The sequence below is a fragment of the Lepus europaeus genome, chromosome 18 (assembly GCF_033115175.1).
Source record: "Lepus europaeus isolate LE1 chromosome 18, mLepTim1.pri, whole genome shotgun sequence".
Classification (NCBI taxonomy): Eukaryota; Metazoa; Chordata; class Mammalia; order Lagomorpha; family Leporidae; genus Lepus; species Lepus europaeus.
The window spans coordinates 12,723,158-12,738,394 of record NC_084844.1 but is presented as its reverse complement, the minus strand read 5'-3'; the positions used below and the strand labels follow the sequence as shown (position 1 = coordinate 12,738,394).

Sequence of the window (15,237 nt, the reverse complement as noted above, 5' to 3'; positions counted from 1 at the left end):
GTCTGAAACAGGGAGTTTTCCTGGGTCCTGAGCTGGCTGGGCCTTCAGACTCAGAGTGGGACTTTACCTCCACGGCTCTTGTGGTTCTCACAGCATTGGAATCAGACTGGAGCTACCCCATCAGGTCTCCAGCTTGTCAACTCACTCTGCAAACTAGGGACTTAGGCTCCATAATTGCATGAGTCAGTTCCTCAAATTAAACTTCCCTCTCCCTCTCCCTCTCCCCTTCTCCCCCCTCCCAACATCATTGGTTCTGTTTCTCTGAAGAACCCAAATATATGGTGACTTTGGGCTCGGCCAATGAGGTATCAGGAAACAACGCCAGTGGATGCTCACCAGGGCTCGTCATCTTGGAGAACTGCCACTACCATGCAAGAAACCTGTGCTACCGTCCTGGGGATGCCAGCGTGGGGCAGAACCAAGGTCTCCTGGAACAAAAGTCCCAGCCAACAGCCAGGGATGTAATCACATGTGACCTCATGGAGACCCTTGGAAGACAAGCAGGAGAGTGTGGCAATCGGATTTTTTCTGCTTTTATAACTAGAGCACGGGGAGTGGGGGAGGGCAACACAGAGGATGGCCTAAATGGGAAACAGTCCAGGGCCACAAGACCAACTCACAGGACGTGACAGGGCCTTAAGTAAGGAAGTGGCCATGAAGACAGACAGACACACACACACACAGAGACAGACACATCTGGAGATGGAACCTGCAGAACCTGGAGGCCTCTTAGACACACCCAAGACAGTCCTGACATCTCCGGCTTGAGAGACTGTGTAGAGAGGAAAGACTGGTGTTCCAACAGGGATTAGATGCAAGAGGCGAGCATTGGCATGGAGAGCGGGGGGGGGGGGGGGGGGGCGCCAGGAGAACAGTGAAGAGTGAGGAAAATAAGGAAAGGGATGGACAAGTCCAGTGATGATACCAAATGACAACATCCTTCTCCGAGCTGGTTTTCCTTGCTATGTGGCTCTCAAAGCAAATGTGTTTTGGAACAGGCTAGACTATAAATGTTGAATGAGTGGTAACAATCACCCTTCCCACTGCTCAACTTGTCTTGATGGTATCAGACCCTCCTAATTAGACGTTTGCTCAGTTTCTGGTATAATGCAACAGAAACAGCAACAGACAGGTGTCTCCCAACCACCCCACCTGCCCAACCTCTCTTACCACTATCAAAGGCCAAAACAGAATTCCTGAGACGAGGGTTCTTTGATGGCTTGGTTTGTTTTTGGTCCTTCATCCTATTATCAATCAAAAACTGGCACAGTAATAACACTAGCTAGGAAATCCTCAGAGCCCTTCCTCCTACTCCAAGAACCCAAGACAATGAACTTTCCTGTTCAAATCTCTTCTCAAGCCTCCTGCTGGACATTTACTAAGCAGTGGAAACAGAAAACAGGACCAAGGTGAGGAAGATACGAGTTGAGTGGGATTTGAGTTTAGCTTGCAAAAAAAAAAAAAAAAAAAAAAAGTGACTCACTAAAATTCAGGAACAAGCCTCTTGGAGCCAGAAAGCTCTCTGGGCTGACATTCTAGTTCTGGTGAAGCCATCTGGATTTTTCTAGAAACACAGTGCCTTGAGAAGTCCCAATCTGTACTCTCCAGAGGAGGATCCAGTCCATGTGTGCAAACGGTTCTAGCCTCCCCTGGCTCCCATCAGCCCTGCAAACACCAGTCTTCCCTGGGACACATTGTTGGTCCCTGCCTTCCTGCCTTGTCAATGTGTTTATTATTAATATCTTGGGATTGCATCACTCCAAATTTCTCTTCCCATTTTTTAAAAGTTTTATTCATTTTCTTTGATAAACAGTGATACAAGGGGCAAGGGGAAGGACTGGGGAGAAATCTCCTATCCACTGGTTCACTCCCCCAGTGCCAACAATGGCTGGGACTGGGTCAGGCCAAAGCCAGGAGCCAGGAATCCCACTGGGGTCTCCCATCTTGAGCCATCACCTGCTGCCTCCCACATGCAACAGAAGGAAATGGAGTCAGAAGCAGAGGTGGGACCCGATCCCAGGCCCTCTGAAAGGGAATCCAGGATCACAGGCAGTGGCTTCACCTGCTGTACCATCACAACGTCCCCTTCTCTCACCGCGCTAAGGTTTCTCATTGCCACTGGATGAGATACCAGACCCCACGCAGAAACACAGACAGAACACTCGCCCACAAGTTGGCTTTGCTCATCAGCCGTGTGGTACACACAGGAAAGAGAACACATGCGGAAGAAGAGAGACCCAGCTCAAAGCTCAGAGCTTTGCTTACCGCTGGACTCCAGGAAGTCACTTCAGTAGCCTCCAGCCTCCGTGTCCACATGTGTGCAAGGGAAATAATCTATGCCTAGTGCGTGTGTGTTTATTATTAGCTGAAGTAACAATGTGAATGAAATGTTTACTCACACCCATGACTGCCCATCAAGGATACACTGAAGACAAGCACTGTGTTGTTTAACCTTTGTGTCCCATAGCAGCTCAAGAAACACTTAATGATTCCTTATAATGACTACACGTCAAGAAAATTACCAGACACATAACAGACACTAGTATTTGTCAGGTAAAGACATCATTTCTTATGCAGAGGATCTTCCAGCTTCCAGTGACTGGAACTTGGGTGGCAGATTCCATTCCCAACAACAGTCCTTGCATCCAGGTCATTTGGTTGCTTCTCCTTTGTGAACTGACATTACTAAGCCACTTGGACAAGGCAGGAAAAAGCTAAACAAGGAAATCATCACAACGAGTTTATCCCAACCAACCAAAAGTCATCATCTAGGGCCATCACATGGTAAACAAAACTCCAGAGAGGACTGGCACTATGGCGTGGTGAGTTAATCGGCATTTGTATGAGCAGCAGTTCAAGTCCCAGCTGCTCCACTTCTGATCCAGCTCTCTGCTAATGTGCCTAGGAAAGCAACAAGGTATGGCCAAAGTGCTTGAGTCCTGGCACTCATGCAGGAGACCTGGAAACAGCTCCTGGCTTCAGCCTGGCCCAACCCTAGCCATTGACGCCATCTGGGGAATGAACCAGTGGATGGAAGACCTCCCTCTCTCATGCCTCCCTCTTCCACCCCACCGTAATGCTGCCTTTGAAATAAGTAAAATCTTAAAAACTCCAAGTAGAGAAGACAACAGCTTGACAATGGCTACTGCAGCAACTAGGGAAGGCCAAGGGTGTCTCCTCTCCTGCCCCAAGGGGGAGGATAACCATGCTGATGAAACAGCCACAGGTGCACTGAGAACATTTAACTAACTGAAGACCACATGAATACCACTGATGATCAAGTCAAGTTACTGCACCTTCACTGTCTTTCACTCACTAAGTATACTGAGTATCTACTCCGTCCCAGACCTTGTACCAAGCATTTGAGTTTCTTTTTCATTTTCTTTAAGATTTATTTACTTATTTGAAAAGCAGAGTTACAAAGAGAGAAGGAACGACAGAGAAGAGAGATTTTTCCACGTGCTGGTTCACTTCCCCAAATGGCTAAAATGGCTGGGGATGGGCCAGACTGAAGCCAGGTGCTTGGAACTCCATCTGGGTCTTCCACATGGGTGCAGGGGCCCAAGCACTTGGGCCATCTTCCACTACTTTCCAGGCACATTAGCAGGGAGTTGCGTGGGAAGTGGAGCAGCCAGGACCCAAACCAGGGCTCACATGGATGTCTCCATTGCAGGAGGCTACCTAACCCTCTGCACCACATCACTGGCTCCAGGGCACTCTGTTTTCAAAAGGAAGAGACTTTGCCACAAAACATTCTCTATGTATGCATGGTCATTAGGCAATGCTACATTTTTAAAACAAATGTGGTTATTCACTAGAAGGGCTTATGCAACCATTCCAACCTGCTCTTTGCATGCTCAGCCCACACACGTCTCGGACTTGCTGACGTTAGGGGATGCGCTTTCCAACAAGGCCCTCTATTTTATTGCCTGCTTCCTCAAAACAGCTCCCCCATCCCCTACACACACACACTTTTTAAAGGGCCTCTCCTTTTGACTGGTTCCACTGGGCTTTTGGCCGCTTCCCCAAACCATCTCACCACTCTCTCCACCGCTGACAATTTGCCAAGAGTGGAGATTTTTGGAAAGAATGTGCTGCTGGCCCCCTGTGCCTTTCCAAAAGTGGAGTTCCCAAGATGTCCAAGCAGTGGAAATCCCTGTGGGGACTCCCTTGAAATCCTGCGTCTAGCAACTGGTTAAAGTGCAAGCATCGCACTTGTCCTTACTACACACATTTCTGCTCACCTAATCAAGTGCAGACCCCAGAGCCAATCCCCAAGCCCCTGGACAGGGGTGGGTTGAGAGAAGGGACTTCCAGAGCCTCTGTGTCCTTCTCCCATCAGCACCGTGGATGAGGAGTCACATCTTCGAGGTTCATTTGCATTCCAGGCTAAATTAATTTGGCGCAAATGTAGCCGGAGTCCCCTCCCCTGCAGGAAATACTTCTGTTACTGCAAAGCTGGTGCACAAAATAACCCGCCCACGGGAGAGCAGAATTAGCCCCGGAGGTTTTTTTTAGTTGGGTTTGTTTCCCTGAAATAACTTTTTGAGGTTTCCTGTGGCATCGCAGCACGTGAGGAGGGGCACCTGTGGGTGGGGGCGGAGGAGGTTTGGTGAGCGGGCTCCTGGAGGGTGCGGCTGGCCCTGCTGGCATGCCCATCATGGCGCCTCTGGCCAGCACGTGTGCAGGTGCTGCAGCGGGGAGGTCTTAAACAAGAGACGCAGCTCCTCTGAAGCCAGCGTGAGACACGTGAAAATACTGATGTGCTCAGTGTTAAAAGAAGCTCTTGGAAAAGGTCAGGATAGATCTGAAAAGGTCACCACCATCTGCACGAAGGCTTCTCTTATTTGCTCCTTAGAGGGTCTCTCTCTGCTCAACTCGCCAGCCCCTTCCTGCCCCCCACCCCCACCCCCGGGCGGCAGCGACCCTGCATGGTCTCGGTACAACTGAGGCACACTTGGCTTATCCTTGCACTTGGATGGTCCTTCCTGGATCTGGAGGGCAGGTGCTCCCTTCGCACCATGAGGCCCTCGATAAACATTTAATGATGGATGGAATGGAGCGGGATTTCAGACTGAGAAGAACTGCAAAGATCACTAAATTCAGCCTCCATATTTATAAGCAGGAAACCCAAGGTCTAGAAAGGATTTCAGATGCAGGAGGGACCCCCGATGCCCACGCCAGGACTCTTTGGGCTATACTCAGGTGCATGTCAAATGCAATTTTTAGCACTTGTGCCTTATACAAATCTCACTCTGTTTTGTCAGTTCAGGAGCATAAAAGTGTTTTGGGGCATAGCTGGCTTTATTCAGAAAATCTTATTTTCACAGTAAATGTAAAGGTGGCTTGGAGAAAATAGATGATTCACTTACTTATTTCCAGATTTAGCTTAGATGGTTTAAGTTTTATAAGTGAATCTCTGAAATGTTGAATTCCAAACAATTGAGCAGCATTTTTAAAAATTATTTGGTGTGTTTCTAAGACAAGAGAACTCTCAAGGAAAGAAAGTGATCTTGACTGCTGGGCCCCCAGTCCTCCAGAGTCCGGCTTCACAGGGGTGGTCGGGGGGTTCAGCAGTGACTTGTGCTAAGGCCTCCGTGCACAAGCTCCATGTGGGGCTCTCCGTGCCTGCAGTTAATGTACTTAGCTCCTCACAGGTTCAGGTTTCCAAAAATCACCCACCTGAAGGTGTAGTCAAAACCAAAGCTAGCCTTTGGGCCAGGCTAGGCCAGGAGCCAGGAGGTCCACCCAATCTCCCACCTGGGTGGCAGGGACCCAAACACTCAGGCATCTTCCAGTGCTTTTCCCAGGCCATAACCAGGGAGCTAGATAGGAAGTAGAGCAGAAGGGATACGAACCTGTGCCCATATGGGATGCCAGTGTTGCAGGCAACAGCTTTACCTGCTATGCCATAACGCCGCCGGCCCTCCTCGCCCTACCTTTTAACAAGCTAATCAACTTCAATTGGTCCTCCAGTAAACATCCTGGCAGGTGTCAGCAAACTTGTGACGTTGCCTGTATCTGGGCTGGCTGTCTCCCAGCTGAAGTACGACAACAATCCAGGACATCACCTGAATTCTGTTCAACTGTACTGTTCATGAAAAACAGGTGCAAACTACTGTGTGAACAGCGTCTCCACAGCCAGGCGAGAGCCACCGGAGGAAATGTGCAAGGCAAAGTGAAACAGTGGCTCCGCAAAAACACAAACAGCGACGCCAGGGGAGCCGACTGTCCCGCAGCCTTGAAGCCTTTGAACAGATGACCCAGCTCCCATTCTCAGTCTCTGTGATGTCCACAAACCCTGTGCACAGAGAAAGTGTTCCAAAGATGATGTGCAAATAGCTGTTAGTATATGCAGCACTTTATATTGTCATGGAGGTACAGCATCTCTCCCTGCAACTTCACTGACTGAGAGGCCAGGAGTTAGGGGAGGGGAGGGGAGGGTGTGGCATTGCAGTCTAGCAGGTAAAGCTACCACTGCGTTGATTCTATATGGATACGGGTTTGTGTCCTGGCTGCTCCACTTCCAATCCAGCTCCCTGCTAATAGCCTGGGAAAAGCAGTGGAGGATAGCTCAAGTGTTGGGGCACCTGCCACCCAGGTGAAAGATCCAGAAGAAGCTCTTGGCTTCTGGCTTTGGCCTGGCCCAGCCCTGACCGATGAGGCCATCTGGGAAGTGAACCAGCAGATGGAAGATCTGTCTCTCCCTTTCTCTAACTCTGACTTTCAAGTGAATAAATAAATCTTTCAAAAAAAAAAAATTAAAAAGGCAGGCTGAGGAGTGGGTGATGCATGAAGAGCAGGACCAAGGTTGGTGTGATTCTCTGGAAGCGCTGCTTAGGAGCCTTTTCAGGCACATGGAGAAAACAGGAAGTATGAAAGAGAGGCTGAGTGTGCCATACGCATCCTCTCACACATGCACACACCTGCACGAACAGTTACAGACATCAGCTCAGTCACACACATGCATGCCCCAGTCACATATATGTATGCGCAGTGGACAGCCTGAATCTCCCATTTTCCCTCTAGCAGGCTGGGCTCCAAGAACAGATATAATTGAAGATGCATGGAGATTGTTCACCAGCAGGGAGAAGCTCCAGACTGGGGAACAAGGCTGGTGAGATAGAATTTTAAGAACTGAGAGGCAGCCATCTGGAGAAGAGCCAGCTCCTCAGAACCCTCGTCACCTCCCACCCCCACCATTCTCATGGCAGGGGAGAGAAACCCAGCAGGACAGATGATCCTTGGTGCTGAAGAAATAACAGCAGGTGCAGCTCCTCCACAGATCAGTCACAGTCAGTACCCTCAACACTCAAAGCAAGGCAAGGTCCTACCCCCTCCTCTGTCTGATCTTGTCCCAGTCCGACTGCAATTTGGTAGAGGAGGGGAGAATGCACTTCCTAAACATGGACCACTTCTGACTTAATTCTGTTAGGTTGTTGTCTTGTCAGATCTTGACTGCAGGAGAGGGGTCCTGGGCAGAGCCCCAGGCTCCATACCTAGAAACAAATCCTGCACTGACTCACCCAGCCTCCCCAACTCCACGGAGGAAGAGCGCTCGCTGCCGGCGCGGTGAGCCAGGCAGCGTGGTGTCTGCGCGTCCCAGCTCCGAAGACACGCAGTCTCTGTGGATGTGTTCACCACCCTCCTCGGGTTCTTTAGACACCTGTCATTTTCCCTTCTTTCCCACTCAGCACGTACGGACCTGCACTCAAAGTCTAGGAAATGCTTGGCTCTTGTCGTTACAAGCTGCTAGGGAATGCCGGAGGTCATGAGCTGGGACACTGGCCTGAGCATCTTCCCTGGGACCTTCCATTGATCACAAGATGCCCTTCCTCCTCCACGGTCCCCTGATCTAATGCCCACTTTCAACTGTGGCTGCTCTCTGAGTGTTGAAGGGAATCTCAGTTCAGAAGAGCTCTTCACACTCTGCCACCTGGCAGAAATCGTCTGGGCACTGCTGTTTGGTTTTTCAGTAGCTTCCTTTCCTTTCATCTTTTGGATGGCAGAGCAGGTACAATATTTGTGGGTTTCACAAGGTTTGTCACCCTGTTTCCTGTATCTGTGAATGCTCTGGAGTCTGCGGGCTCAGTGAGGTCATTAGTAAGCAACCTAGGAACAGTGCAACTTAACTAAGAAGAAAAATCTAATTCAAAACTTCAAATTTTTCAGGAGGAAAAATGCTTGGGGTGGGTTTTTCTCTTAAATTCTATTTTACTTTTCCATGATCCCTCCCTCTCTTTGGACTGGTCTTTCTCATGGCCTCAACACTCTTCTCAACACGGGGATAGAACCTTTGATGGAAGTATCTCACATGAGCTATTTACGTGTCCTTCCTGCAACAAAACCCAAGCCCTCTCTCTTTCCCTTGGTGACAAACTCTCTTGAAAAAGTCAGCCAGGCACCCATTAGAGCCTCAGATGCAACCGAGGACGGTAGCCCAGATACGTATGCCTCTCTTCAATATCCCTGCCCCTGGTCTACAGAAGGTGAACTCAGATAAATCTTCATTCAACACCCCTTCCAGCTCTGTAATTCTAAAACTTCATAACCTATTCAGAAAAAGACAGCACAAGACAGTCCTCCCAGGGCCAGCACTGTGGTGTAGTGGGTGAAGCCACTGATTGAAGTGCCCGCATCCCATATGGGCACCAGTTCGAGTCCCAGCTGCTCCACTTCCAATCCAGCCCTCTGCTTAGATCCTGGAAAGGCAGTAGAAGATGGCCCACGTCCTTGGGCCCATGCATCCACATGGGAGACCCGGAGGAAGCTCCTGGCTCCTGGCTTCAGATCGACCCAAATGGCCATTGCAGCCATTTGGGGAGTGAATCAGAGCATGGAAGGATAAAAGATTCTTTTTTTTTTTTTTTTTTTAAGATTTATTTGAAAGTCAGAGTTACACAGAGAGAGGAGGAGAGGCAGAGGCAGAGAGAGAGAAAAGTCTTCTATCTGCCAGTTCACTCCCCAATCAACTGCAACAGCTGGAGCTGCACTGATCCGAAGCCAGGAGCCTCCTCCAGATCTCCCACGTGGGTGCAGGGGCCCAAGGACTTGGGCCATCTTCCACTGCCTTCCCAGGATATAGGCAGAGAGCTGGATTGGAAGTGGGACAGCCAGAACTTGAACTGGCACCCATATGGGATGCCTGCACGGCAGGAGTGGCCACAGCGCCGGCCTCTCTCTCTCTCTCTGCCTCTCTGTAACTCTGCCTTTCAAATAAGCGAATCTTTAAAAAAAAAAAAAAAAAAGTTCCTCCTGAGAACAGAATGCGCAATCCTTCATGAACCAGATGAGCAGGGCTCAAGGACTCTTTGCAGCTTTTCAATCTCATGTACTTCTCTTTCATATTGGAAAAAAAAAATCTCCTATCAACTTCACTTTCAAGGATATTTAAAAAAAAAAAAAAGTATGGCTCAGCATCCACAGCAAGTTAACGCAACACAGAGGTGAGCAGAGCGGCACTTTGCTGAACGTTAGACCACAGGTGTGGCTCCCAGCACCTTTCACACCCGGCAGATCCTCGCCAAAGCATTTCTGCTGGGCCCCAGGTTCCATGAGTAGGGGGACCAAGTCACGATCATCCAACAGGAAAGACAAAATTCTGGGCATGAAAAGGGCTGCCGAAAATTAACAGGCATTAATTGATCTAGAGCAGGCATAACCCCAAGACTTCCCCGCGGAAACATGCCTGTGCTACCCAGACTGCGCGTTACTTATTCATGAGCAGGATCACAAACCTGCAGAGAGCCCACTGCAAATGCAGAGACATGATCAGAGAGCGGGCCGCCTGCCCCTGAGGAACCTGTAAAATCAGAATGGTCCCCGGCTCTTCTCCAGCTGTTCCTCCTTGTTCTCCCTCCCTGAGAGCTCTGTCCTGGGACCTGTCCCTTTCCCCTTCCATTCCCAGTGCTTAAAAAAAAAAAAAATAGGAATCTTTATCTCTAGGACATCCTTCCACTTTTGTCCTCCACACCTTGTCTGTAAATGTCTTCTGAGCACCAGACTTCTTCAACTCATCTAAAGTGAAACTGTAGCTATGCCCCATCCCACTCTCCCAGATACAAGCTCTCCCTCTGGTGTCTGCACAGCCTGGAGGGGCCTCCATCTATTCCTGTGTTTGCGCCAGAAACCTAGGAGTCGTTCTTAACGTCTCCATCCATCTGAGCCCACAATAACCGAGAACTGCAGAAGTGGCTCCCACGTCTATCTTGATCGAGTCTGCTCTGTCCATCTGCTTCGCCTCATCCTTCTCCAGGCTTCTGTCGTCCTGCCCTGGAGCACAGGTACTTCCGTGCGGGTCCTCTAGCCAGCCGCACCAGCACACCAAGCCCAAACATTTCCCACAAGGGAACCTGAGCAACCATGACAAGATACAAACGGGATCAAACCATTCCTGGTTCGAAACCTTTCCTTGGGCACCCACAGCTCCTAAAATTATGTTCAAAATCCTGAACCAGATATCCACTGCCCACCTTTCTCAGTTTCTTTCCTGAACATCTCCTGCCCACATCCTGACTTTCTCATTTGCTCTTCCCTTTGTCTAAAAGTCTTTTCCAGGACCCATTATGCCCCAGCATGTACACGTGTACACACACACACACACACCTTCCTTGCCCTGTCTATTTGCTACCCATTCTGGAAATTCTTTCTAAAGACCACTCCTAAGGGAAGCCTTCTCTGCTGACCTAGAGTAGGCCCTTCAGGGAAACCTGCTAGTGCGCCTGTATCCTATTTCAACAAGTGACTTTCTAATGTCAGCTTTCTTCCCACAGAAGAACGTTCATGAAGGCAAGGAGCTCATCTCTGTGTTGATTCTTTCACCCCAGAGCCTGGTACAGTTTGGCCCATTAAAGATTCTCAATGAAGAGTATATAAGTGCAAGAATGAGCTGGTGAGAGGAGGAGGGAGGAAGTGGGAGGGGTCAGACAGAAACTAATCCTGTAGCATGCTCCCCCCTCCTCCTCCCCACTTTCTTGATAGGGTAAAAATGGGAGAGAAATGAGGAAGGGTCACATGGGAGGAAGAAGATGGGAGGAGCAAGCAAGAAGGGAAAGAGACCACCAGGCAATGCTTTAGGACAACGTCAGGACAAGGTAACAGGGCACGGCTTTTTAGATAGGTCTGGATTCTATGACCCTTTTTTTTTTTTTTTGGACAGGTAGAGTTAGAGAGAGAGACAGAGAGAAAGGTCTTCCTTCCATTGGTTCACTCCCCAAATGGCTGCTACAGCTGGAGCTAAGCCAATCCGAAGCCAGGAGCCAGGTGCTTCCTCCTGGTCTCCCATGCGGGTGCAGGGCCCAAGCACTTGGGCCATCCTCCACTGCCTTCTTGGGCCACAGAAGAGAGCTGCACTGGAAGAGGAGCAACCGGGACAGAATCCGGCGCCCCAACTAGGACTAGAATCCAGGGTACTGGCGCCACAGGTGGAGGATTAGCCTAGTGAGCCACAGCGCCAGCCCCATCTATTTTTAATCTCTAAAATGTCCAAAGCATAGACACTATTCCAGAAAGAAGGGGACTATGGAGAGTGGAGGGAGTGATGGGAATGACACTGGTTGACAAGTCACTCAACACTCACGAATAAGGACTTCCTCTTCTACAAAGACATAAGAGAAGATGAGCCCTCTGCAGCCCTGGTGCAACCTTGGTGGTCAGGGCCCAGGGCACCCACTCTGTGTCGCTTCCTCCAGCTTCTTAACCAAAACATAGCACACCCCAACGTACTGAGCAACATGTAGTAAGTTCCTTTATTACAGATTGGTAACAAAACACATCTGAACCCATCAATGCCCACTGTGAAGACATCTTCCAAGAAAGGAAAGATTTAGCCCTGGTCTGCACTGAAAAATCCACTTCAAAATCAAAGTCTTCGGCCTGGAACAATTGCTTGAAGTATATAACTTAAGGATGAGTGACTATACTGCCCTGGCAAAGCAATTCAAACAGAAATCTTTACTTCTGCAAGCCTATTCTACAAATTTTCATGGTTCTTGTTTAAACACAACTTTTCATATAGCAGCATAAGCTTATTTGTACCCAGTCAATTCTAGATATTGGTATTTCCCAGGCCCCCTAACTCTTGGTCTCCATTGCTGATCCCCATTTCCAGTGAGCAAATGTGATAGAGATGCACAAGAGAGCCAGGTGAGTTAGGGTACAATAAATGAAATCAGGTGGGCAGCTTCCAAGATCCATGTTCAGTGAAACAGATGCTAAGTTACTTCAATCAGCAGTCGCATTTATAACACGCAATGACAATGCAGTAAGTATCCAATGGTTTGGGACACTGGCCAAAAACAACGCTAGACTTCTAAGTTAACAACCCTTTAGAAATAAACTGAAAGGTGATTTTATGCTCACTGTAAAATCTGTCAACAAAGCTACTGCAATAAATATGGCGGATCTCGTCACTGCGACTGCCCAGGGTGGAAAAGTACAAACTAACCGTTCTTCAAGAACTTCTCAAGAAGTAATCTGGGCGCAACAGGACTATAAATCTGTTCATTTCTACAAGCCAAGTTACATGAGACTAATTGAGAAGCCTTCCATTAATAGCATGCGTCAAAACAACAGTTGTACAGGCATTTCAAAATTGAGGCTCAGAAATTCACAATATCATCACATAATGATTTCCAGACATACTCACATCAGTGTCAGGTCCCTTATCCGCACCCGGACAAGAAAAGGTAACAAATTCATGGCACCTCTTGTGAACCACAAAACAGCAAACTGGTGGAGAGAAAAAAAAATCTACAATTAGAACAGTCTAGATTTAATAACGAGCTTTGTTTTCCAAACAGGACTCCTTGCTATTAAAAGTTAATCTAATTTCACTACACAGACAGTCTTACAAATAGCATTTTGTTTGTAAATCAGCAATATTTGGTAAGAACTGGACTTGTGGGTAATAGAACCTTAAAATGCCAACGCTAACAGGGGCCAAGCAGACATAAGTGGTAGCTCCTAAAGTTGAGCAAGAGGACATCCAGAGACAGACAGTTTCCCCACATGCAAACCAGAAGCCAACACTTAGCGGACTCTGCACCATCCAGGATCAACAGACCCACACACATGCCCTTGCAAATAGATGTATATAAACCGCATACCCTGTAAAACGAATATAAAGGGAATTACTGATTATAGATAAGCACACTGAAGACTTCCTTGGTAGAATTCTGAACTTAAGAAATCCAATACAACACTAGTCTAATCTACAGTAAACAGCTCTTTGAAACACACAGTCGGGAAATACCTTAAACCTTTTTATATCTATTTGCTATAGGCATTGTCACCAGCTGGGGAGCCTCTGAAAATCTAGCAAAATTTATTCCACAGCAAATATTTTCCAAGCTCACTATGGTTTTGATAACTAATCCTGAAGATAAATCAATGAACAAATTTAATTGTTATAGGGGCGGGCGCTGTAGCATAGTGGATAAAGCCACTGCCTGCAACACAGGCATCCCATATGGGAGCTGGTTAAGCCCTGGCTGCTCCACTTCCAATCCAGCTCCCTGCTAACACACTTGGGAAAGTAGCAGAAGACAGCCCAAGTGTTTGGGGCCCTGCCACCCATGTAGGGGCCCAAATGAAGCTTCTGGCTCCTAGTTTCCCAACTGTTGAGGCCATCTAGGAAGTAAACCAGTAGATGGAAGATTCTTTCTCTCTATACATATATTTTTCTCTACATATATTCTCTCTATATTATATATATTTTATAATATATATATATATATATATTATGTATATACATAATACCCCTCTCCCTCTAACTCTGACTTTTAAATAAATAAAATAAATCCTTTTAACAATTTTAATAGTATGGAAAATAACAAGTGATCCCCAAGAGGTTTTTGTGGATGGTACAATGTGGGAAACACACACACACACACACCAGAGGTGAAATCTACTGCAAACAGTGCCCTCTACTCTGCTGTTTGCTGAGCAGGAACAAGGTGCTAAAAAGCACTAGGCCCTCAGCACCACTGGATAAGTCTATAGTACATGCTAGAGTTCAAATGTTTGTCCTCCCAAACCTCATGTTGAAACTCCGTTGTCACCGTAGTGGTGTTAGGCCCTTTGGGAGGTGATTGGGCCACGAGGGTTTTGCTAACCTATAACTCAGTTTATGTTGTTATAAACGGAAGGGCTGGATCTTTCTTGTCTCTTCCCCCTTCCCCCTTCCACCACGTGAAGACATGGTGTTATACTTCCTATCTGCAGGATGCGACAAGAAGGTCCTTGCCAGACCCTGGCACTTATCCTTGGGTTTCCCGGCCTCCAGAACTATGAGAAAATAAATTTGTATTCTTTATAGATCACCCAAGTCCAAGGTGCTCTGTCACAGCAGCTCTAATGGATTAAGACACTGCACAAGGAAGGCTAGCACTTCCCCGATTCTTGGTTCAGGGGCTATCTCCTCTCGCCAGTGTTGATGCAACTCCCTGCACATGTGTCACTGGATGAAGAACACAGAAGGTGGTCACTTCGGGGTGGGAGAGGATGGCAGGTTTGCTGAGAGCTGAAATGCCTTGAGGAAATCGAATTCCCAGCTAAGAAAATCTGGATGTTTTTGATAAGCCTTGGAAGCCACTGACAGATTCTCAAAAAGAGTAACACAGGCAAAAGTAATGCTTTAGAAGTGCAAAGGGTGGCAGGAGGAAGAATTTAATGGACTAGACTGGGGGTCGCAAGGGCAGTTAGAAGACTCTTGAGTCATTCAGGTAGAAAGTAGCTGCTCATCATCACCCAGGCTGCGAGGAAATGGAAGAAACTGATGCTGGGGGAACGGCACAACAGCAGAGACTTGCAACTGACCCAGAGCAACTCCCACTAGGCATCCCGTGTGGGCCAGGCGTTCTGTTGGGTCCCTTCATCACTGTAAGTCCTTAACTATGCTTCAGTAACCACATTTAATGGATGAGAAAACACTGTAGAAATCTCCAGGATCCAGCGTGTCGTAAGCACACAAGGAGTATTTGTAGATGGGACAGGTAAAGCGAGGGCAGATAAATGGACAGATGCACGGACCACAGACAAATGAAGATCTGGCTGAAGGTCACCCATGTACTTTGTGGTACAACAGGAACCTGTGCCAAAGCGTGCTTGGCTCCACGGCTCACTTTTCTTCTACCTGTCACATTTCCTGACAAGCTCTCTGGAGCACAAAGGACATTAGAGCTGCTGCCAATATTTCCCATAAGGGTGGCAGGAAAATGGGTACATGACAAGAAATAT

The 15,237-nt window shown here is 48.0% G+C and overlaps 1 protein-coding gene across 3 annotated transcripts in view; it reads right to left on the bottom strand.

Moving 5' to 3' along the window:
• PRKCA (protein kinase C alpha) overlaps positions 1 to 15,237 on the bottom strand; it is a 420,895-nt gene that overhangs the window by 229,176 nt on the left and 176,482 nt on the right. For all 3 annotated transcript variants that reach the window (XM_062175255.1, XM_062175253.1, XM_062175254.1), the window contains one exon: positions 12,647 to 12,729. In XM_062175255.1, coding sequence (XP_062031239.1) covers positions 12,647 to 12,729 — 83 coding nt within the window. The remainder of the gene's footprint in view (positions 1 to 12,646; positions 12,730 to 15,237) is intronic.